At 34.6% G+C, this 23,018-nt stretch overlaps 1 protein-coding gene across 7 annotated transcripts in view; it reads right to left on the bottom strand.

Moving 5' to 3' along the window:
• Positions 1 to 7,003: 7,003 nt before the first annotated feature.
• CCSER2 (coiled-coil serine rich protein 2) overlaps positions 7,004 to 23,018 on the bottom strand; it is a 187,570-nt gene continuing 171,555 nt past the window's right edge. For 4 of the 7 annotated variants that reach the window (XM_059397936.1, XM_059397935.1, XM_059397940.1 and 1 more), the window contains one exon: positions 7,004 to 7,959. In XM_059397936.1, coding sequence (XP_059253919.1) covers positions 7,141 to 7,959 — 819 coding nt within the window. In that variant the 3' untranslated portion in view covers positions 7,004 to 7,140. Of the gene's footprint in view, positions 7,960 to 14,859; positions 14,900 to 20,865; positions 20,999 to 23,018 lie in introns of all 7 variants that reach the window. The other 3 variants (XM_059397937.1, XM_059397938.1, XM_059397939.1) reach the window with 3 other exon arrangements.

Below are 23,018 nucleotides of genomic sequence, written 5' to 3'. Positions count from 1 at the left end.
AACAAAAAACCTCTTTTCTGATTATTAAGAGCACAGTCTCTTAATTTAAAAGAATAGAAAATACATAAGATGAAGATTTAAAAATAAAACCACCCATAAACCTATCACTATCTTTTGTCTAGGTATTTATAAGCACATACATATGGGGACTATACTGCATTCGCAGCTTTATTTTGCTTTTGTCCCAGTCATGGTGTGAATATTTTGAGTAAATGTTACAATGTGAACACTCTGAGTAAATATTCCTTAAGACATTAAGAGACTATATAATTATTTTTGTAATGAACTTTTATATGTGAATAATTTAATCACCCCCCTATTAGAAATTTCTCATTTTCCATTCCTTTAAATAGCTCTTTGCATACAAAGGTATATAAGTGGCCTGCCATTTTATTTTGCCTCCCTCTACTAGCAAAGGTCACGTTTTCATGTTTTATTATACTTTTGTCTGCGGTTGATCCACTCTGCAACTTAAGTTGTGCTTTTTGCAACATCCACAAATTATTCTAAGACCATGGTCTCCTCTACTTCTCCCTTAAATTCTTAGGGAGCCCTGAAAGGCAGGAGGTCACTGTGATACATTCCTCTGCCTTTAGCCCAAGCTCCCTTTAGAAGGACAGCAATCAGACCAAGGTCTAGGGTTTTCAGGGAGCCCTGAGATGATGTGCTCAGGTCAGGTGTAAACCCATGCATGCGTGAAGATCTCCTCTAAGCTCTAACCCTGGCTCTTTGAACCTGACTGAGGTAGCAAGGTGCTTGGTGTACATGCATCTTAGTGTTAGTCTGCGAAACAGCTTAAGAAAAACCATGAACTAACAAGCATTCTATTTTTTCTTTTCTTTGCCATTCATGAAATTTTCTTTTAATGTTACATTACATAAATGTAATATTTCACCTAAAACTTGTCATGAAAATTCCTTAGAACTCAAAAGTATTTTTAACTAATCATGTGCTTAAGGTCTCAAGTTGGTTGAATATGTCATTACCTAAAACATGTGATAATGATCTTTTTTTCTTATAATTTAATAAAAAATTCTAACACAAGTGCACATTTGTCAAGGGAGAATGGTTTTGGAGGTAGCCCTCCATTGTTTGAGGATCTGTCTTTTCTGCTGTAATGTGATCTCTTCCATGGCAGGAACAGTCTCATTTATCCACTACAAGATCAAATCCAGGGTCTGGCACACAAGCAGCATTTTAACAATATTTACTGGGAGGAATCAAAGAAAAGCTGGTACCTTTCACTTTAACTTATGAACATTAGAGATGCACTTTTGCAGAACACTATGATCACCTAAACTGTTACCAAAGAAGCATTATGCATACTCAAAATGAATGCCTGAGTAAGTTTATGTGTGGATTAGATCAGGTAACAGGTCATGTTCCCAAACCAGAAAACAGCAATACCGTTTCTATAGCTGGGAAATCAGAGAAAGGCCTGTGAGGAACTGTTTCATTTTCTTTTCTTTTTTTTTTTTTTTTTTAACATGGATGCTAATTTGAGGATTTTGGGGGAGGAATTCATGAATGAAGAAAAGGCTCTTCCAGATGACCTATATTTCTTGTCACAGATCACATAGCAAAAGATGGCAGGTAACCAAAAAGTATCAACTGGGCCATACTAGATTTTATATGTATATGAGAACGGGACAGAAGGAAAATGAAGCCTGGACGTGAACTGTGTGAACTGATTAAAGAGAGACTTCAGAACATGAGATCCTATTGGCCAAGGCCTAAAAGGGAAGGTGGTTTAAGAAAGTTGAGAAGCTTCAAAATTCAATCCTGATTGATGCCATAAGAAGAAAGGGCAGAGAACTTAAGAATATTTGTATGGCTAAAGAAGGAGGTCCTGAGTCAAATCAGATTAGCAAAGGGAAATGGAGGCATGTAACCAATAATTAATACAGAAGCAAAGATGCAAACAGTAAAAGGTAGTTAAAGCCCAGAATGAAACGAAATGAGGGGGAAAGGAGTTTTCCTGTTGCATTCTAAACAAATGATGAATAGGGGCCTTCCTGAATAGGATGGTATGATGTAAACCATCTGCAGCTCCTCAAGCTCCACAAGGCTGGGACCATGTGGTCTTTACTTTAGTACACCCAGGAGCTAGCACAGGGACCGACATACATAAAACATCCACAAAAATTACTTAAACCTTGGGGTGCCTGGGTGGCTCAGTGGGTTAAAGCCTCTGCCTTCAGCTCGGGTCATGATCTCAGGGTCCTGGGATCGAGCCCCACATCGGGCTCTCTGCACAGCAGGGAGCCTGCTTCCTCCTCCTCTGCCTGTCTGCCTACTTGTGATCTCTATCTGTCAAATAAATAAATAAAAATTTTTTTAAAAATTACTTAAACCTCATTAATAGAAGGATAAGTCAGATTCAACTTCTACTTGTTTTTCTGTGGGGAAAAAATTTTTTCAGAATGGAAAATGTATAATGAACATGAGAAACAAATGAAATTACTATATTTGATAACAGCCTCAAAGAGAAAAATTTGGAGTTAATCTAAGAAAGTACTTGCTAGTAACTCCGAGGGCCTTAAAACTGATACAGATATCTTAAGAGGTGGTAAATGCCATTATTAAATTTATTAGTAATGAAATTTCCTTCATTCCTTTTCCAGCATTTATAAAACCATTTTGAATTAATAATTAACATCACTGTATCAACTTTTTATCTCATTATATAATGATTACCACATATAGTTAAATTGGAAAATAAATTATAAATGCCCTGTTCCTTTTGTTCCTAAGAACTGTGTAAATTTCACTAAGCACTCTTGTTGCTTCAAACTTTTTTATATATGTTTATAAAAATAAAAGTAAAATTACAATGTCTTCCTCTTAAATGCAGCATTTTCACTCAAGGTGCTAATACATTTTTAAGTAAAAATTATCCATTTTCCCAATTATTTTTCTGAGATAAAGCAGGCATTTGATTAAAATGGAAACTGATATATTAGATCACTTACAGAGTCTGTGGAAATACTCAAGTACTGTTCACCTCCTACTCAATCAGGGCTTGGAGTGTGATATGTGTAGAAGGAGTGTGTAAAATGACACAGTTTGAAAATCAACCAAACGAAGAGCATACTGGATCTTTGTGGAAAAAAAAAATCTGAGAAAAAGTACACTATGGAAGGCAGTGTTGAGGACAAGAAAACTTTCATAATTATGAACTTTATTTTTATTTACTATGCCAACATTTTCAGGAAAGAGACTTTACATCCAGTTTTTATAACTCATTTTACAAGCAAATTCTAATATACAGTATTTACTCTGGTTTTTAAAATCAATGGGGAAAACAATACTGCAGGTATTAAAGACTGTGGTGTTTTTGTTTTTAGTTAGTAATGACTTAGAGACTTCAAATTTGTAGGGTCAGTATTATTTTGTTATGGTGACGCTCTAATGAGGAGAAAGTGGGTAGCTTTTCCCCAAGACATTTATAATATATGATGTAGCTTTAATTAATAGCATAGTTGTAGATTGGCACCCACAATCATCAGCATTTATCCAAGTGTATTCTTTCAAATTGCTGCAGCAGAAAAACTGAAGGGAGGTGTGGAAAGAAAATTAGAAAATATAATTCAAGCATCAGAATGAAGAAAAATTGCAAGGCCATCATCCTCAAGGAAAAACACCAGGGATTTGTATTATAGCTTAATTAATTTTAATGTGTGCATAGGCATGCAAACATAGCCACCTGAACTAATGCATAACATGGAAACTACTGTGTAACAAGGAAGAGTAAACGGAAACTATGCTGCAGTCTTACTGAACTTCGTTGCAAGCCTAGCTGGTGACTTCAAATTACCTCGTCAGTGCCCCAGAGACCAGGAAACCATCATGACAACTCTGCTTAGAAACTGAAAAGTACACTTCTGTGTCTGTAACAACCATCTATGCTACAGGAAGACCAGAAGTGACAGCTATGGTGGGGGGGGATCATGTTCTCTTTGACACACTGAGTAAAATACTTAAGGGTACCATGAAACATTCAAAGAACTTAGTGCTTTAATGAGTAAAGTGACATGCTGAGGATATAATTCTGTGAAAGGCTGTACTTCAAACAGCAACAATTACAGAGAAATTCATTTCAACAAAGAAAGCCACGCCCAAGAGGCATTTTGATATTTCAGGCACAACTCCAAGCAATTAAGCTTATTTAAAGTGCAAGTCTGATACTTTCTCTCATTATTCAGATTTTTACTTGTTAAAATACTTACTAAGTTCCCTAACGCCTATATAAATACAATGAACAGTAGTCTATATGCCTGAAAATATTGCACAAATTAAAATGAGACTCCAAAAGAAAAATGCTAGAGGGTCTCAGTTATTAGAAACATTCTAAATGATATAACTATATAATCCTTTGTTTAATGCCTTAAAATCATCTGCACCTGTACTGATTAACTCCTTAGGCCAAGCTTTCTCTAAAGAATCTGATATACATCCATCCCATCAACAGCCGAATGTCTAATTCTACATGCTCTATTACTTTTCTCACTCACAAACGTGAAACTTAACCAACCCCCACAAAACTTTTTCTTCAGGATTTATAATTCATATACTGCAGCCATCTTCACCGAAATCACAAGAACTCAGAAAAAAAGCGATCTGAGTTTTATGTAGAGGAGGATTTGGCACAGAGTTGACTTATAGAAGCACTAAACAGAGATCAAGCCAAATCTGAGAGTGATCCCTGATTATTCAGGTGAGTTACATCCTCACCTCATTTCTGACTTAATTGCCATGGAGCAGTTTTAAAAGAAATACTCATGCAGTTTTTAAAAGCAAACTGCAGGCAAAACTTGTTTTGTACAAGCATCCTAGATTTTTTTTCTCTTAAATATATTATGCTTCATTATTACATTGCTGAGCCAAGACTGTGGCTCAACAAAAGCACAGAGAAGTTGATAAACTGATGGGTTAATATTTCTATAAATTCATCAGGAAGAAAAAATAGAGCAGGAAAAAGACTGGAATAAACAAATTGAAGGAGTCAACATTTTTATATAAAAGCTATTTCCCTCAGACTAGGGAGTCAAAAATAAAGTAAAAGTTTTGAACTTTTCCCTTAAAGGACTACTTGTAAATAATGTTTCACAAGAGTCTACACCAACTTCTAAACAAACCAAAAACCAATTTATCAATGTTTACTTTAGGAAAATATAGTGTGATAACATCCCATTTGCAATATGAGATCAGTTATCTTTCTCCTTCAAGATGATACACCCATGTACCCACTTATAGCTGCCAGCTATCACTTCCTGTCTCTAGGAACAAAGAAGAGCTTTGCTGATATGTCTGAGTACTTTACACTAACAGTATCTGGACTATGTGAAAATCTTTCTGAACTTTAGTGTTTCTCTGACAAAAGTGCTGCTGAATGAGACTCTGGTACTAGATTTGTGTTGCTCACCAGTTACCAATCCAAGAATGATTTTCATATCCAGTGAATGGCAGATTCACTTGAATGGTCCTCTGGGAGGTAAGGGAAGACTGCATCAAAATGACAGTAAACAGCTCTTTCAAAATTTCCACTAAAGCACTTGCTATTGTTTTTCTTAAAAAGGGCAATTTTGCCAGTGAACGTTTTTAAAATGAAATCCTTAGAATTTTGAGTGACTAAGTTTTTGGTCATAATCCCTTATGATACATTTTTGGTCAGCTGATCACAACAAAAGTTGACTTTGTAAAAGGTTGTCTGAAAAACATTAATTCTAATTAAAGCAGCAACAGGTGAACAGCCTCAAGATGACATGATTTGGGAGAACAGAGGGCAAATTTACTGAACCATCTGATGAGTGGCCCGCAGCATGATTGGGTTAGAGCATATGGTCCCTTGGCGGTTCCCTAGCTACCTTCCTAGAACATTAGGATCACCTTTAATACCTTTTAATAAAATACAATGTCCCTCTCCAATTCTATTTTTCATCCCAAATCTACTTCTCAAGAAACTGCCATTCAAACACACTAACATAAAAGGGAAACCCGGAAAACTCTAAAAAAAAAAAAAAATTGAGAATTTCAGCTTTCTTAAGATAGTTGTACTTAAGTTTATAATTATTCTCAAAATATTTTAACGTTTTGCTATAGAAAATAGTTTCAATCCTTCTCTGTGGGGTATTTATAACTCATCAAAGTTTGTGCAAACATTTCAAGTCCATTATTCCAGTCTTCAGATATTAGCAGAAAGTCAATAAATATAAATATCATAATTAAGATTTAATTTAAAATATAAGCTGTGAAACCTTAAAACAGCTATCATGGATCCAGAAGCCTATAGGATTCGAAACAACTACCAGGAAAACTCTAGCACCAACAACACATGTTACAAAATGAATACACCTTCAGGTATAGGCTTCAAGATATAATCCAAGCTTTCCAAAATCTATGGAGTAACAAAGTCAAATACAAATGGTGTGTGTCTGTGTATGTGTGTGCACGCGTGCACGCAAAACGGAATACTAAAGCAACATATAATTGGCTTTTATATCACAGGAAACATTTTTAGCCAGCAGAGTTTGGTAAATAAATAAATACTGAGACTAACTGGCTGATACTAGCAAGGAAAAACAAAACTTACATAGACTTCCCATTAAAAGCCTGATCTCTTTTATTCATCACAAAGCTTTTGCATAGACCTTTTAAATACACAAATCACTGGCCAGAATTTTACTTATAGTCTACCATCTTCAATTATCACCATATCTTTAGATAAAACAGTAACCATATTCACAGGAGGGACAAGTGAAAAAGGGTGAGGCTCTAAGAACCACATTTAATACAGACCTTAAAAGGACTAAATGAGCAAAGCACGTTTCTTGCCTGCTAAGTGGAATATTATGAACTTTCTGATGTGCAGAGAGATGGATAACATGATTAGAGCCTTCAGTAGGCCTCTGAAATGGGTAAGCAAACTTTTGTGTTTACCTGAGACAAATATGCTCAAATGCCGTGTACTTCAACCAGGATAGAAAATGGAAGAGCCAAACTATTAGAAGCTTCCACATTTTAATTTTAAGATTTGCAAGCTTTCAATGGAACCTCCATCATGGTAGCAAACTGCACATAAAGCTATTACAGAACAGATTGTTTTTTAAAAAAACAAATTGGCAGGTGATGGCTACGCACTTAATGTATCTTTGGTTTAGGAAGACGGGAGTATCGATTAGAGGCCAAACAATCCCCAGAATTCAAATTGCCATTCAGATTCTGCATGATTTCTTTTCTTCTTGTTAGAGGCCTTGGGATGCTTGTCTTGGCCTGGAAGTTTTGAGGCTCTACTTGGGAGCTGCTTATTTGTTTTTGTCTAAAAGAGCCAGAAGGGGGGCGGAGCTTAGATGCTTTTGGATTTGGATTACTTGCAAGATTTGTTTGACTAGATGTTGGCTGAAGTTTTGATGAATTCCATGGTGTGGTTACTGATGACTTTTTATAAATGGGATTTCTACTTGGAGATGATTCAGAAACTGGAGGAGGTACCAAAGAATTTGAGATGGATGGCTTAAAAAGCGGTAAGGACTTGGGCTGGGATGTGTAGCCCTCCAGTGAAGACTGATTTCTTCCAACTCTCTTAGTCTGGTCTACTGTACTTGACTGCGGAAGCGTCTGAAGGGAAGTAGGTACAAATTGCATGTCACTAATTTGATTATTTGCCGAATGATAAGGCTCTTGAGCATTCGTGGTCATGTTCAAGTTTGCTTCAGAAGGTGTACTCTTCGCCACATCCTCAGCGAATAGTGGGCTTGAAGAAAAAGGCTGGTCTTCCAGATCACAGCTGCTTTCTTGTTGTAAGCCGTGTGTAAAGCTTTCATCCAGATGTGCCACACTCTGCTGTATGCCCTGGACGGTGCACTCACTGTGGGCCTCGATATGCTGCGGCTTTATTAGTTTTCCCTGGGCGTGGTCTGTGGGTCTGGGAAGGCTGCTGGAAGGCTGTAGTACTTGAGGCTATTAAAATTAAAAACAACATTAAGCAACAATTCATTTTACAAATGCCACTCAGAATTTATGTAAGTTCCAATTAGGCTGTGTTGATACTTATGTATTAATATGAGAAGTATGTGGGGTTTTTTAATAGAAAAATAAACGGTAATATTCAAGTGAATTAATGAGACACATAAAAGAGTGATAATGCAAACAAAAAATGATACAGGCAGTAAACACTAAACAAGATTTGAAATCAAACAGGGGAAAAGAAAAATCTTAAAGTACTTATTTATTGTACAAAAAAAAGATTTCCTGCCTTGATTCATTAAGTATTTAAAACTTTGTATGTAATATAGCTTGGCAGAATGATTTCTATAGCACTTTGCTTTAATCTTCAAAAAGCATAGATAAAACCTGTAACCATTCAGAATATTACCCATTTTAAAGACTTTATTTTTTAAAGGAAAACTGTATAACACTTCAATTTATCACACTTGGCCAGAGAAGTATTAATTTAAACGTGTCAAGGTGCTGTACTTCTATCAAGAATTAAAAATATAAGCAGATAAACAAGGTTTAGATTGATCATATTCTCTGTTGATGTGAAATTCTAATTACTCAAACAAAAACGGGTCAATACACTTAGCTAATACTAAGCTACCTTTAACATTCTCGTTGAAAAGTTTCAGAACAAAATGTTTTCACAGCTTATTTGTTCTGTCTCACTGCCATATGAGGGATCAAGTAAGGTTCTGGTAAATGGAAAACAGCTACCCTGTCCAAACTGAACATTCATTTAAGATTTAAAACAATTACTCTTTTGAATAACAACTGAGAGTAAAACGAATGTGAAATTACCTGTAACTTGAACTAAAGCTGAGAAGCCTATAGTAACAAAATTCTTTAGGCCAATATGCCTCACACACACTTCTTTGAAGCTCACTGTGTGATTATATTCTACATAAATCAGGAGAAACATGCAACTTCTATTACTCTTGGGCGGTCAGTAAAGAAATATGAAACTTAAAGTTATCTTTCGATGGCCCAGATAGTTAGAGTATATGGGGCAGAGCCTACAGGTCACATCCTATTATAAGGTAAGTTGTTATCAATGTATAAACACAATACACATCATTTTCTACTAAATAATGTGGATCGAAAATATAAAAATGTTTGCCAAAGGGCTCTGAAACATAGACTTTAAAGGGTCAGCTTTAAAGTCTTTAATAAAGCTTTAAGCTTTAATAAAACAAATTTTTTGCTACACTAATGCAAAAAAAAATCTACATAGTATCTCTAATTTCTCCAACCAAAGGGACAAATCTATTTATACTACATTATTCATGTTTTGTCACTTTTTCATATCCCTGGCCAGTACTAGATGATGGCTGCTGGTGCCAAGAGTCAGGCAAATGGCAGGGTTAAGATAACTGTGAGCAAAGTTTAATGACTTGTAGAAGGATGGCTGGCCAGGATGATATAGGGCCAACTGGCTATTTTAAAAACAGTAAAATCAAGATAATGACTACTCAAAATTCATATAGAATATTACATTAACTCTTATTTTAGGGTATTAAAACTAATAAGCAATCTCAGTTTCTTCTTCAAGCTAAATGTCCTAAACTTTAAAGTTCAGTGGGCATTTGCACAATAAATCACCACAGAGATGAATAAACTGTCCTTCAAGAAGGAAGGTACTAAAATCACCAGGTAATGACAATTAGTTGGGATTCCCTAGGAAAAAAAAAAAAAGTGCCAATCATCATACATTTTAGAAAGATTAGTAAAAATATAGAGCAGGACCATATTAAGCAAACCAAAAATCTACCAAAAGGGGAAAAGGCAACCAAAGAAGGCAAAGGTACAACATCAAATGGTTGACTGAAATGGAGATTTACTTTCCCTTTTTACCTCTCTTCAAAACATTCAAAAATATCAAAAGATATTCTAATTTTGAGTTAAAAATCATGAAGCAACTTAAGACATTTGAAAATATAACAATTTAAAATGATTATTGTAATATGCCTATTGCTAGTAAGAAAAAAAGGTATAAGTATCTATCAGCTCAAAGCATAAGAAGGTATGATTTCCTAATTAAGTGATAAATTTATCATTAAGATAACCAACCTCCAGAAAAGGGGCACTGTGAACTATAGATAAATTACCCATTTGCACTGATTATAGTAGTCCCCCCCCTTATCTGCAAGAATATGTTCCAAAACCTCCAGTGGATGCCTGAAACTGCAGAGAGTAATGAATCCTATTTATACTATACTTTTCCCTATACATACTTACCTACGACAAAGTTTAATTTATAAATTGGGCACAGCAAGGGATTAACAAAAACTAATAATAATAAGAGAACAATTGTAACAATAACTGTAATAAAAGTTATGTGAATTGTGGTCTCTCTCAAAATATCTTATTGTACTGTGTTCACCCTTCTTGTGATATGAGATGATAAAAGGTAAATGATGTAGGAGTTGTGACATAGCATTAAGACTACTATTGATCTTCTAATGGTATGTCAGAAGGACAATCATCTGCTTCCAGATGGCAGTCAACAGCAAGTAACTGAAACCACACAAACTACAGAAACCAAAACTGTGGATAAGGTGGGGGGACTACTGTACTTTGATTACCCAACTGCCTACTGCTTATCAGAGAACTAAATGGAAGTACAGCAGGAAGATGTGCTGCATGTATTAAATGCAATAAAGCTCCATATCAAATATTGAAATAGGAAATAATCAGGTTTTTAAAAATAATAAAATTTTGAGTCTTCTGAGAGGAGTTAGGTTGAACAGTTATACAAAGATGCCTATCACTTAAATAAAGTGAATAAATTAATGGTTTCTAAGTGCTTTATAAATAATGCAGATTTTGTAGTTTTAGTAAACATTATATTTTAGTGCTGTGATCTAATTTCCCTATTCCCAAATAAATGTCGTGATTTATTATTTATTTGGAAACTAGTTTGGAAATCAATTCCACTACCATAAGAAGAAAGTCTCTCAAAGAAGATAAAGAAATGACTACAGTGAGGACCAAAAAAATGACTTCTCCTAAAGGTGGATGACTGTGTAGAACTGCTTGCCCACTAAAGACTGAATTGTCATTAGTTACCTGCTGGTGACTTAAGAAACACGCTGCCTCTTAACCTCTAGTAAATAAAGCAAAGATGCATTCTGATGGCTTGCTGCTTGAGGCACAGTTTCCCCCAAATTCTAAAGCCTCAACTGTATTAACATAAAGTCAAGATATTAATAATTCTTCTTGCCTATACTCATTACTGCTTCTATGCTGTCAGATACCTTTAGAGTATATTTTAGATAAATAAGTGAGATCTCATATTCTCAGAGATAATAAGACGAATAGGAAGGAACATCAAAGACCATTCATTTTTTAAAGGTCTAAAATATATCGTGCATTGTACTAGGTATAGAAAAATATGGAGCTGAATACAATGCTATTCCCATGGAACCTAGAGACCTAGTGAGGGAGATAGGTAAACAGATGATGACACCATGTCTCAAACATAACGACATATGAGAACAAAAAGGAAAAATATGCATTGTAGAGGTCATAGAAGGCATACAAGAGTTACAAATAATCTAAAGTGAGTTTTAAGATGAGTTAAGAATTTGCCGAGTAGACGAGAAGGGAAGAAACTTCAGGGTAGAGAGCCAGTACATGCTAAGCATAAAGGCAAAAAGAGAATATGCTAAGTTCTAGTAACTTCAAATTGTTCGACCGAATTTGGAGATCACGGTGTTGGTGGGAAAGCATAGGAAAGGACCAGATCATAAAGAAACTCTTATCTGACTAAGTGGTTGTGACTTTATGCAACAGATGATGGCAGACACTGATAAATTTTAAACAGAGGAATCATAAGATCCAATGTGTATTTTACAATGTTATTTTAGTGGAATTAGTGAGTAACACACAGGAAGGGTGATTGTAAGAAGCATGCTATAACAGCCAGGATGATAAATTAGAAGGGTCTTAAATCAATATACTTCATGAAAGCAAAACGAGAAAGGATTGAAAGATTTTTTTAAAGGTGGTCAGTTAAACAGCTGTTTGGAAGGAATTCAAGATGAGTTACAGGTTTCTTCCTTTGGAGACAGATGATGAGGTACTAATCTGTACCCCAAAAAAGTTGTCCACCAGCCCATTCATTTCATAGCCTCAGCAACCCAAAAGACTCAAGAGTGCAAAAAGAATCCTAGCACCTACTTGGGGGGTGGGGCATACTTTAGGAAACACCATGTAGTCACAAATAAGTACAGCATTAGCACTCCATCCATGCTATTTACAGAATGGTTGGTTTACTGAAGCTTTAATATGTGAATGCATCCCCAGACTTGACGAGCTAAGTGCTTCTAAGACTCAGTAAGTTCATATCTTACTTTAGTTAGGTCCATAAACCTTATTAGCACACCATTCTGAGAATTCTCAGAAACAACGGTTATAGGTCTCAAGGTCAAGAGTGCCAGAGGCACTACTGGGTACCTGTGCAAGTGATTGGTAGGATCTTCAATGATAATCTTAAATGTCTATTTTGGGCTGCTTACAAAGATAACCAGAGATATGAGCTCCTTACAAGAATGTACCATGCTTTGTTGTTCTTGTAGTTGGTATCCCTAGTATTTGTCACACAGTAAGGATTAAATATATATTTTCTAGACAAATTAACAAATAAATGAAATTAGTAAGTGGTATATTCCAAAAATTGCTTCTTTGGTAATAAATAATCAAAATGATACTTCCCTCTTAGGTTAGTGATACAACACTAATAACCAAATAAAAACAAGTTAAACAAAAAAAACACTGATGAAAAGGATATCTTATAGCAGAAAAAAAAGTTTTCTTTAAGTAAATTTGGGGTTAGCATAATGATTAATGTTTAGAAGGGCTGCAGGAAGAATTATAATTTAACTAGGACATAGCAACTCTCGTGACCTACTAGCTAAGCTACAAATATTTTTTCCCTGGAGATCGACATTTCTGAATGAAGTAACTTAGGAAAACTGTCTTAACAAGCATTCAACTATTTTCCATTTCTTATCCTAATAATTAAATATGATTATGCATGTAAAACACATAGCATACGATCTGTTAGCATATCAGAAGTGCTCAATAAATGTCACCGATGATTATTAAAAGGTGTGAGAATGAGGAATTCAAGCCACAGCCCTTTTATAACTGGGTTTTGGAAAAAAAGGGGGGGGGCAAGATCTATAGCAATATAATAAACTAGTTGCTATAGAATAAGAGCTTTCTAGGCTTCAAATAAGTAATTCGGTAATGTCCATTATATTGAAGTGTTTTAAATCCATAGCAGGCGTTTCTGATATGATACAGAAATCAAGGTTCCTCAAGTACCTTCCTGAAGATAAAACAGAGCTAGGACATGAAAGGCACTTCAAAGTATAGAGAGAATTTATATATGGCTATATGGAGGAGCTAGTACAATACAAAACTGAATCACTTAGCTTTCGGAATCAGACTGATCTGGGTTTGAGTTTTGACTCACTTACTACTGATGAGTTACTGAGTAAATTATCTTACTACTCTGGGATGGAATTTCATAACTTATAAAATGAAGATGGGGCGCCTGGGTGGCTCAGTGGGTTAAGCCGCTGCCTTCGGCTCAGGTCATGATCTCAGGGTCCTGGGATCGAGTCCCGCATCGGGCTCTCTGCTCGGCAGAGAGCCTGCTTCCTCCTCTCTCTCTCTCTCTCTCTGCCTGCCTCTCTGCCTACTTGTAATCTCTGTCTGTCAAACAAAATAAATAAAATCTTTAAAAAAAAAATAAATAAATAAAATAAAATGAAGATAATAGCACTATTTACACTTCACTGAATTGTTGTAAATAATAAATGATAACATGCATACCAAAGTGCTTAGTATAGTGCCTGACACATTATAAATACTTGAGAAATGCTACATTCTGGGCTCTGAGAGAACAGCATTTCCCTTCTTCCAAGGGTAAACAATCAAACACGGTTTGCATGTAAGCTTGCATATGTGATCTCTAATTATCCCAAGAGCCTCAGTGGGAAGTACTGTCTTATTTTTGTAGATGAGTAAACTGAGATTAAAAGAAATTAAGAAACATATCGAAATTCACATACCTGAGCAAATAGTAAAGCCAGAATTTGAAGCGACAGAGAATTTAAAATGCAGCACTAAAACTTTATTAATTCCAATGAGTTCACAGACTTTCAGAATATGCAGTATAGCAGGATGATTATTTTAAAAACTTAATGGGCAAATTCAATACCAACATTCAGGTACTAACTTTCCTGGATAATACCCTATGTCTTTCTCAGCTGATCTATCCTACACAAGATGAGACCCAGAACCAAATTCAAGCCACACTATGCAGCAGTTATTTTGGAGTGAAAAATGTTTCCAAGTGACCTACTGGAGGAGATACACTGAACAAAAGGAAAGGCAAATTAGCATTCGTCACTGAGAAAAACTTCACCTTCAGTCTTTCCCATCATTTCAAAGATTTCTAGCATTAGCATAAGAAAAAATACTCAAGCAGTTTCTGTAAACATTTTGTTCTAGAATTACCAATGATAAGATGCCAGCTAGAAACGTCAAATTCTGAGAAAAATATGTCTAAGTGTGTAAGGTAGAAAGCAGGAAATGTTCTAAAGCATAATAATGCTACTGCATAGCAGATATAGGAATTACTTAAAATTATTTTCTTGGTACATACAAGTTTATTATTATTATTACTAAATACATTTTAAAGGCTAAAAGGAAGATGGAAATGGAGCCATCTGTAACATGCCTGTATTTTCATGCAGGCTCTGACATGCATCATGCAAACTGGAAAAAAAAACAAAAACAGAAAGTGACTATGAGGAAGGTGGTAGGAAAAAATCTGAAATTGTACTGTACCACGCTTTGTCAGAGAAGTAATGGACTAACTTCTCAACTCCTTGCCAATAGCATAATGGGAGAGCAGAGACAAGAAAAAGACAGGACAATGGTGTCAGAGACCACACACAACACCAAGGAATTGCCATGACTGGGTATCGCAGCCAACAGTATTTGCTTAGCTTTTGTTGTGTTTTTCCAGGCAATATTATTTTATTTAGTATATTTATGTGAAATGAAAACATTTTAAATAAATTTAAACCTTCCCGCTAAAGAGGTTTGCAAGTTAATATAAATATTCATAACCACAGAACAGTATATGTAAAACTTCTCACACTTAAAAGAAATCATTTGAAGAATCTTACCAAATAAAATACTGGAAGGGTTTTGACAATTTAATATCCATACTCCAAAGATCTAAAAACGTTTAGCCACATGTAATCCCTTACAAAGCAAGTAGAAATTATTTCTTTAATAATTTCAGAAAGCTTTGCACATTATAAACTAAATACAATATTTGTTTACTTTTATTACTTTTGCTGCATTAAAGACCAATTAAAGTATAATCTGATCTTCATGTATGTCTGTCTTAAATACGATGTTCTAAATTAAAAGCGAGGCTCCACATATCACTAAAAAGATGGAAGACATGACTGGATTCCTAGTATAAGTAGATATGAAGAATTTTGCTCTGTAATTCACATGAACCCAGTCACTACTTCCAAAGTTTTCTGGAAACCAGGAATGCTCTTTTTCCTCTAGATCTCAGAATGATGTCTCTAGATCTCAGGAAATTTAGAAAAGATAACTGATTGACAAGTAGAAATTATATATAAACAAATTCTGAGACAAGGAGTTCAATGGCTTTTCTAAGTTGATCACTTAACTTACTTAAAAACTATCAAACCAATTAATATTGACTTAAGTAATAAGGATTTATGACCCAGGCACAATCAGTGTGAGATGCTTAATTTTTCATGGGTCTTTATCTCTAAAACATAGAACCCATTAGCATTTAACCTCTGGGACTCAGAATAGCTCAGAAAACAAAACTAAACATCATAAATAGTATTAATATATAAATAATAAATAGTATATATAAATAATAAATAGTACTACTCCATTGCTGTGACCAATATGCATGGTATATTTATCCAGAGTACAATTTTGCAGGCATTATGGTACAACAGATATGGCTAACAATTCCACAATCTACAGAGCAGGTTGTTATAAAAGTCTTATGCAGAAAACAACAATTGCTGTGTTTCTCATAATGACAAAGTGTCCAGTGAAACTGGTTTATGGGACAGCCTCCTGGACCATGAGTTTAATGCACATTTCTAGTCAATTAATCAATGACTAATAGCATTTGAAATTAGCTATAAAAATGGACAGAGTATCATATTCTGTATTATTTGTTCAGTTTTTCAGTTATCCTATTTTCCATTACACTGAAAATATTTTATTTTTATGAAAAGTCACTCCCAGAGCTAATTTCTCATTAAAGCACTGAAGCTAATGCTACCCTTACATATAAAATTGATTAAAGTCACATGGGGGAGCCAATCAGATTGAGCCACATTAACGTACAACTTATGAACATGTTTGGCAGTTCAACAGTACATATCGAGTGCTTCTAGAAAGTGCACACAGCCTTTGATTAAGCAACATCCTTCTAGAAATCTACCTAAGAGAGATAGTGATACTGATCTATACACAAGGATAAATGGCATTGCAAGCATACCTCTATTTAATAGGGAAAAATAGAAACAACATCAATGTCCAACAATAGGAAAAAAGATTATAGTATAGCCACATAATATTATTATCATGTACCTATTAAAATGATGCTTTCAAGAAATATTACTGTTTACAATAATGTTCATATGATACTATGTGAAATAAAGCAAAACCAAAAATTAAGAAAATATGAGAGTATTATGTGTTTCAAGAGAAAGCACTATTTCATTCAACTTTTATCTGAATTTTAAATACACTCACATGTGTGCTGGGCTATTAAGTAAATAGTTTCATTTAGTAAATACATACTGGATGGTGAAATAAAATGAATTTTAAGTGTCATTTGCTTGTGAAACATCCTCAGAGGCTTATAAGAGAAGGAGGAGGATATATGACAATGTAAAATTCTGGGTGGAAAAGTTAGTTATTATAATATAAATTTAGAAATCAGGCAATACTAATGCTACATCAAGAAACTGCTAAGCTATTAAGACAAGTAGATGCACTTATGTTATTTTTGTTGTTTAAAAACAATTTTTGTCTCACCTTAAGTTACTGCACATTAAAGGTAAAAGTTGATAAGATTTCTAAATTCTTCCAATCAAGGTGTTAAAGGGCAAATTTAATAGTCTTTTTAGGCATGACAAAAAATAGGTATTATTTCAAAATACAGTTTTTGAAAAGTCAAGGTATTCCTAAAAGTATATGCTCTGGCAAGAAGTGCTACTTGAGATTACCATAAGGGCTTTTTACTTGTCAAAAGCAATTATTTTTGTTAAAATTTCCTACTATGAGGTAGGTTATCTATCATTCCTAATTTTATAAAATTGGAAATAAAAAAGACTAAACTAGTATTAGTTAAGTCAATTTGGACAAAAGCTGAAATCAGGACAACAAGAAGACCCCTTCTACATCCAAAGGTAGCTATTTTTAACCCAGAGAAAAATTTAATTTGAAACTGGGAGACAAGCATTGTCAAGTTGAGTCTAGTAATATACTCAAGAAAAGAAATGGAAGTCAAAATTTCATAAGGGAAAAGTATATAAAGACCAGGATTTTCCTTTTTTCTCCATTTTTCTGGAGTTATTCTTAAATTCAGCAAGAACATCCTAGGCCAATGCAGCTTTCCTGAGTGACCAGAGCTAAACACTCCCTGCAAACGTTAATTATTTCATTCTCCACATATCCAGAACAGGCTATCTCATTAAGCTGGAAGGTCTACTATTCCTATAAATTAAAAACAAAAACAAAACCTTAGTGAAGCTTGCCTGACTTTTGTCTTTAGAAGAAAAGTCAGCATAATCTCTTCCAGTCCCGTCCATGTTGCTACAGGAAGAGATTATGCTGAGTGAAATAAGTCAAGCAGAGAGAGTCAATTATCATATGGTTTCACTTATTTGTGGAGCATAACAAATACCATGGAGGACAAGGGGAGTTAGAGAGGAGAAGGGAGTTGGGGGAAATTGGAAGGGGAGGTGAACCTGAGAGACTATGGACCCTGAAAAGCAATCTGAGGGTTTTGAAGGGGCGGTGGGTGGGAGGTCGGGGTACCAGGTGGGGGGTATTATAGAGGGCACGGATTGCATGGAGCACTGGGTGTGGTACAAAAACAATGAATACTATTATGCTGAAAATAAATTTAAAAAAATTTAAAAAAAAAGAAAAGTCAGTTCACTTATGTTGATGTTCAAGATGGCCTCAAAAAAGAACTTATTAATAAAACATTATAATAAAGGGGAACTCTCTTCACTATCTACCATCACTTATAGAATTAACCTCTCCAAAACTCAGCCCTAGGAATCACATACTAACTAAACATGGAAACAAATATTACTTAACTAAATATAGTTTTAGTGTAGAAGGGGGAGATCTATTCCAAAACACTATGAAAACCACTGGATTCCATACCTTTATTTTCTATATATTTTTTGAAGATTTTATTTATTTACTTGAGAGGGAGAGTGTGTGTGTGAGCACACACAAATGGAGGGTGATGCAGAGGGAAAAAGAGAAGCAGGCTCCCCACTGAGTAAGGAGCCTGATGTGGGACTCAATCCCAGTACCTAAGGATTATGACCTGAGCCTAAGGCAGATGCTAAACCAACTGGGCCACCCAGGCGTCTCTTTCCTATATTTTAGAAAAATTCAAAATATTCTTTAAAAAAACTAAAATTCTGTATTTTAGATAATTTATACATAATTCTATATTTTATATTCCATAAAATTCTTTATTTTAGAGAAATTTAAAATATTCTTTAAAATATTAAAATAATGTTAATTTTATTAGTAAACTGCTTTAGCTGTTCTCAGGGTAAATCCAAAATAGTATAGTAGTAAAAACATATTGTTCCTCTAAAGGAACCTCCCCTACTCAGCAAGAGATATCAACAAGTCTTGTACTATCACTTTCCACCAAGAGGGTCCTGTAAGTCTCAGTGATCAAGTTCCAGGGCCAGTTCTCTTAGCTATATAAGCCGTGAGAATATACACACTACCTTCTGATGTGGCTAACACATTCAAACTCTAGAGAACCAAAACTTTCTCCTTACTAATTAGAAGATGAGGAGAAGAAAGATTTGATCTATAAAAGCCAGAAAAAAAGATCCTGATAGTGTTGCGGACAGTGCTTCTTTATAGTTGGGAAATGAAAAGGCAGCTCTAACCCAAGAGGAAAGAAGGAAGCAACGTTTAGAAATGAAGGACCAATGACTGAAGGGAGGGACAAGAAAATTCTAAAGCTACACAAATAAAAAACTAGTGAAATGAGCATTTCTAAGATACATGTTTTCAAAATAAACGTAAATTTTTGTTTGCAATATGGAATAATTAACCTTAAACTTCAATTCCACATTATAACTAGCTGAAGGGAAGGAGAATGAGGGAGAAGAATGGTAGGGAAAGAAGACAGGAACTAAAAGGGAGCTACAGTAAATTCAAGGCAAGGATGTTAATCTGAGGGAAATCTGTCAAACCATGCAAATTACTAGCTGTTAAGTCTAAAAATATATTATTATGTTACACCTGCCCTTTGAAAGTCAGATTAGTTCACTAGAGTTTTAAAGTAATTTCTTCTGTGCTAGGAATACGTAAATAGAGGAGAAAGGAAAGAGAAGTACTTGAAGACAAGAGAAGTAAAAAGGAGGCCTACAAAGGTGGTAGGGGATGGAAAAGGAAGAGGAGGAGGAGGAGGAAGAATCTCTCTTCTCCTTGCTTCCACTGAACAAATTAACTTGCTACTAAATAATCTGACATAAAAACCTATACAAACTTTCTGTTCTATTTTCTTTTAAACAAAAAACAAAAGGGAAGCAGAGGCATAATAGCCCAAAAATACACCTCAAACCTTATCTCAAATTCATACTGATACCTCATAATTTTGCCTAATTCAATAAATGAATTTTTATTTGAATAAATCACATTTCTTAACTTTAACTGCTTAAAACTATGTGACCTTTGATATTTCATATAGATAATTTATTTAAAAAATGATCTGAATCAAAAATTAGGGTAATTCCATGCAGGATCCATAAAAGTGACTGATTGACAATATTAATTACCTTTTTTTTCACTAGTATTAGCTTTTTTGGGTGACTTTTCAAAAAAGATAAAATATAACCAACTTACCAGGTGTACTTAAGTATATAATGTAAAATAATAAACACTGTTTTGGAAAGCAGATTCAATGTAAACAAAAAATCTTTTAAGTCAAACAATTACTAAAATCATTAGAAATGTTAGTAAACCATGCATATTCAAGAGCCATTTTCTTCTGTACTGTAAAGCAGCTGATGAATTACAAAAATGGATTAGTTGTTAAAAAAAAAACCCTTGAAATTAGATTAAAAAGATTTCTTTTAGATGACAGTGAAATGCAATCAAATCTTCTTAAGAAATATTTAAAGAAATGTGCAATGGTCTAGTAAGCCTGCTCCCTCAATCAGTATGCATCTGTCCATATCATTACAGATAGTATATATATTTTTGACTTAACTAGATAAAAAATTGTTATTCATAGATCTCAAGGTCACAAAAAAAGAAAATACATTAAAGGCAGATGCATGTCAGTAGGTCTAGGTTCACTGGCAATAGGTTAAACAGCATTAGAATTAAATTAACTTCAGGTAGTTCTCCTAAGGTTCTAAGTAGAAGTCTATTCACATGCAGTCAAAGGAAGGGTTAATTAAGAGAAGAGAACCCAGGGAGTGCTGGTTTAGCACATGCCTACAGGTCACTCTGGACAGGAGATGGGGTGCTGGGGAAGGGACAGGTCATGCAGAAGGGAAATACCATGAACGGGAAGCCAGAGCAGGATAGGAGTGAGAGACACAGACTCACTCTGTCTGCGGTGCGGCGGAACAGTCCGTGGCATCCCTTGGAAGGAGCCCTGCCAAGGAGAGAAGGAGGGAGCAGAATACCCACCCTGTGCAGAGAGAGATGGGGTAGGGAGGTATAATAAAACAGGGAACCGAAAAATAGAAAAACCAAAGTCATACTTTAAAAAAAAATAACAATAGTGTTAATAAGAATACAGATTTTTTAAAATATAGGTAGTTCAAATGATTAAAAATATATCATAATACAAACCTAGGTATTATTCGTATATTTTAAGAAAAAAATTATTTTCCCCTAATATTTATAGTTAAAGCATAAGAAATGAAATACATATTCTTTCTTGTATACATTACATTTATCATCATATAGCTCTTTTTTAAATAGCAGATTCCAGTCTTTCAAAAATGTGAAAACATTTTAAAAGGAAGATAGATTTTTTAAACAAGTGTTAAACAGAGAAATTGCATTAATTATAAATCAGGCAACAAAAAAACTATCATACAAAAAATGTTTATTTCTTTTTAAGTCATAGGTTTTCAGAGGATTAGCAGATAAAGAACACTGGCTGAAAATAGCAGAACCAACACAGCATTAAAAAGACTTAGGATGTTTTGAGAGTGAGTACTGTCAAGAATGTGACATACAGGCCACAGGTTAAGCATGCATGCTTTTTAATATGAGTAACTTATGGCTTCTTAGATTTACATAATAACAGGTTATCAGAATTGGAATACATCTGCAATGGCATTTACTTCCATCTCCTCACTTCCCAGATAAAACTGGGTTAACAAGAAAAAGATTTGTTCAATGTCTCACAAATAAAACCAGATTGGGTCTCAGGTCTGTTTCTAGTGCTCCCACCAACAGAAATATATCCACAAACATAACTATTAAAACAGTAACAAAATCATAAAGGAAAATGAGTTGTAAATTATCATCATACCCAGTTCAATTTGCAAAAGAAAGTATGCATAATTTTTCAGATAAATTAATCTGACATAGAAATAACTTATTAAAAATTACTAATGTAGTTTTTAACTGGTGTTTACAGATTTCATAAACACTCCTCCAAATAAAAATTTTTTCTACTTCTCTATCAATATTTCTTGGCTCGGTTCAGTATAATCAGATACTTATTTAAATTTAAGAGTAATTATATCTACACTGCTCACTATAAAAAAAAAAAACAGAATGACCCACTTTCTACGTTAATGAAAGGGAAAAACAGCTCCCAGAAACTATGTGGAATTAATGATTTTTAGAATATCCTATTTTAAAAAAGATCCTATCTTTTGAAATTATCATCTTTTCTCCACTAATTTAGCCACAGGTGTTTGTGAAAATAACTTAGAAAATACTTAAGAGGGTGATAATCCCAACCGTTCTCCAAAGATACTGCCAGACACAATTCTATTTTGTTGTTTCAGAAATATTTTGGTTTAAAAGCTTTACACAAAACAAATCTTCAACCAAAAAAGGACAGCAACTTTTCCTAGAAGTTTCACCAGAGCCAAGGTTCTACTCACTGTACTGGGTAAAGACACTTTCAGATAGTGATTTTATATATAAGTTAAACCAGCAGTCAAAGATTTCTTTTCAAAGAAATAAATTCCGGAGGTTTGTGAAAATAGTACTGACAGGGAACAAGGGACCAGTGTTTTTCTTTGGATCTTCCATAAGTCCTACAACTTTAAAAAAGTCACTGATCTTCTCTGAGCCTCAGTTTCCTCATTTGTAAGACACAGGATTAGAATGTGCTAGAGAATGAACTGTGTTCCCCACAAATTCCGTATGTTGAGACCTATTCACCCAGTGTGATGGTATTTTTGGAGGTGGGGACTTTGGGAGGTGAAGAGGTCAAGACGGTGGAGCCCTCTGAACGGGATTCATGCCCTTATAAAAGAAACCCCATCTCTTGCCCCATCCACCACAAGAGAACACAAGGAAAAAATGGTTGTCTATGCAGGCCCTTGCCAGACACTGAATCTTCCAATTTGCTCTTTGATCTCCCAACCTCCAAAACTGTAAGATAAAGATTCCTATTATTTATAGGTCACCCAGTCTCTATGGTGTTTTATGATAGCTGCCCAAACAGACTAAGACAGAAT

The sequence above is a fragment of the Mustela nigripes genome, chromosome 4, assembly GCF_022355385.1.
Source record: "Mustela nigripes isolate SB6536 chromosome 4, MUSNIG.SB6536, whole genome shotgun sequence".
NCBI lineage: Eukaryota > Metazoa > Chordata > Mammalia > Carnivora > Mustelidae > Mustela > Mustela nigripes.
The sequence above is the reverse complement of the archived record's forward strand: the minus strand, read 5'-3'. Positions and strand labels throughout refer to the sequence as shown.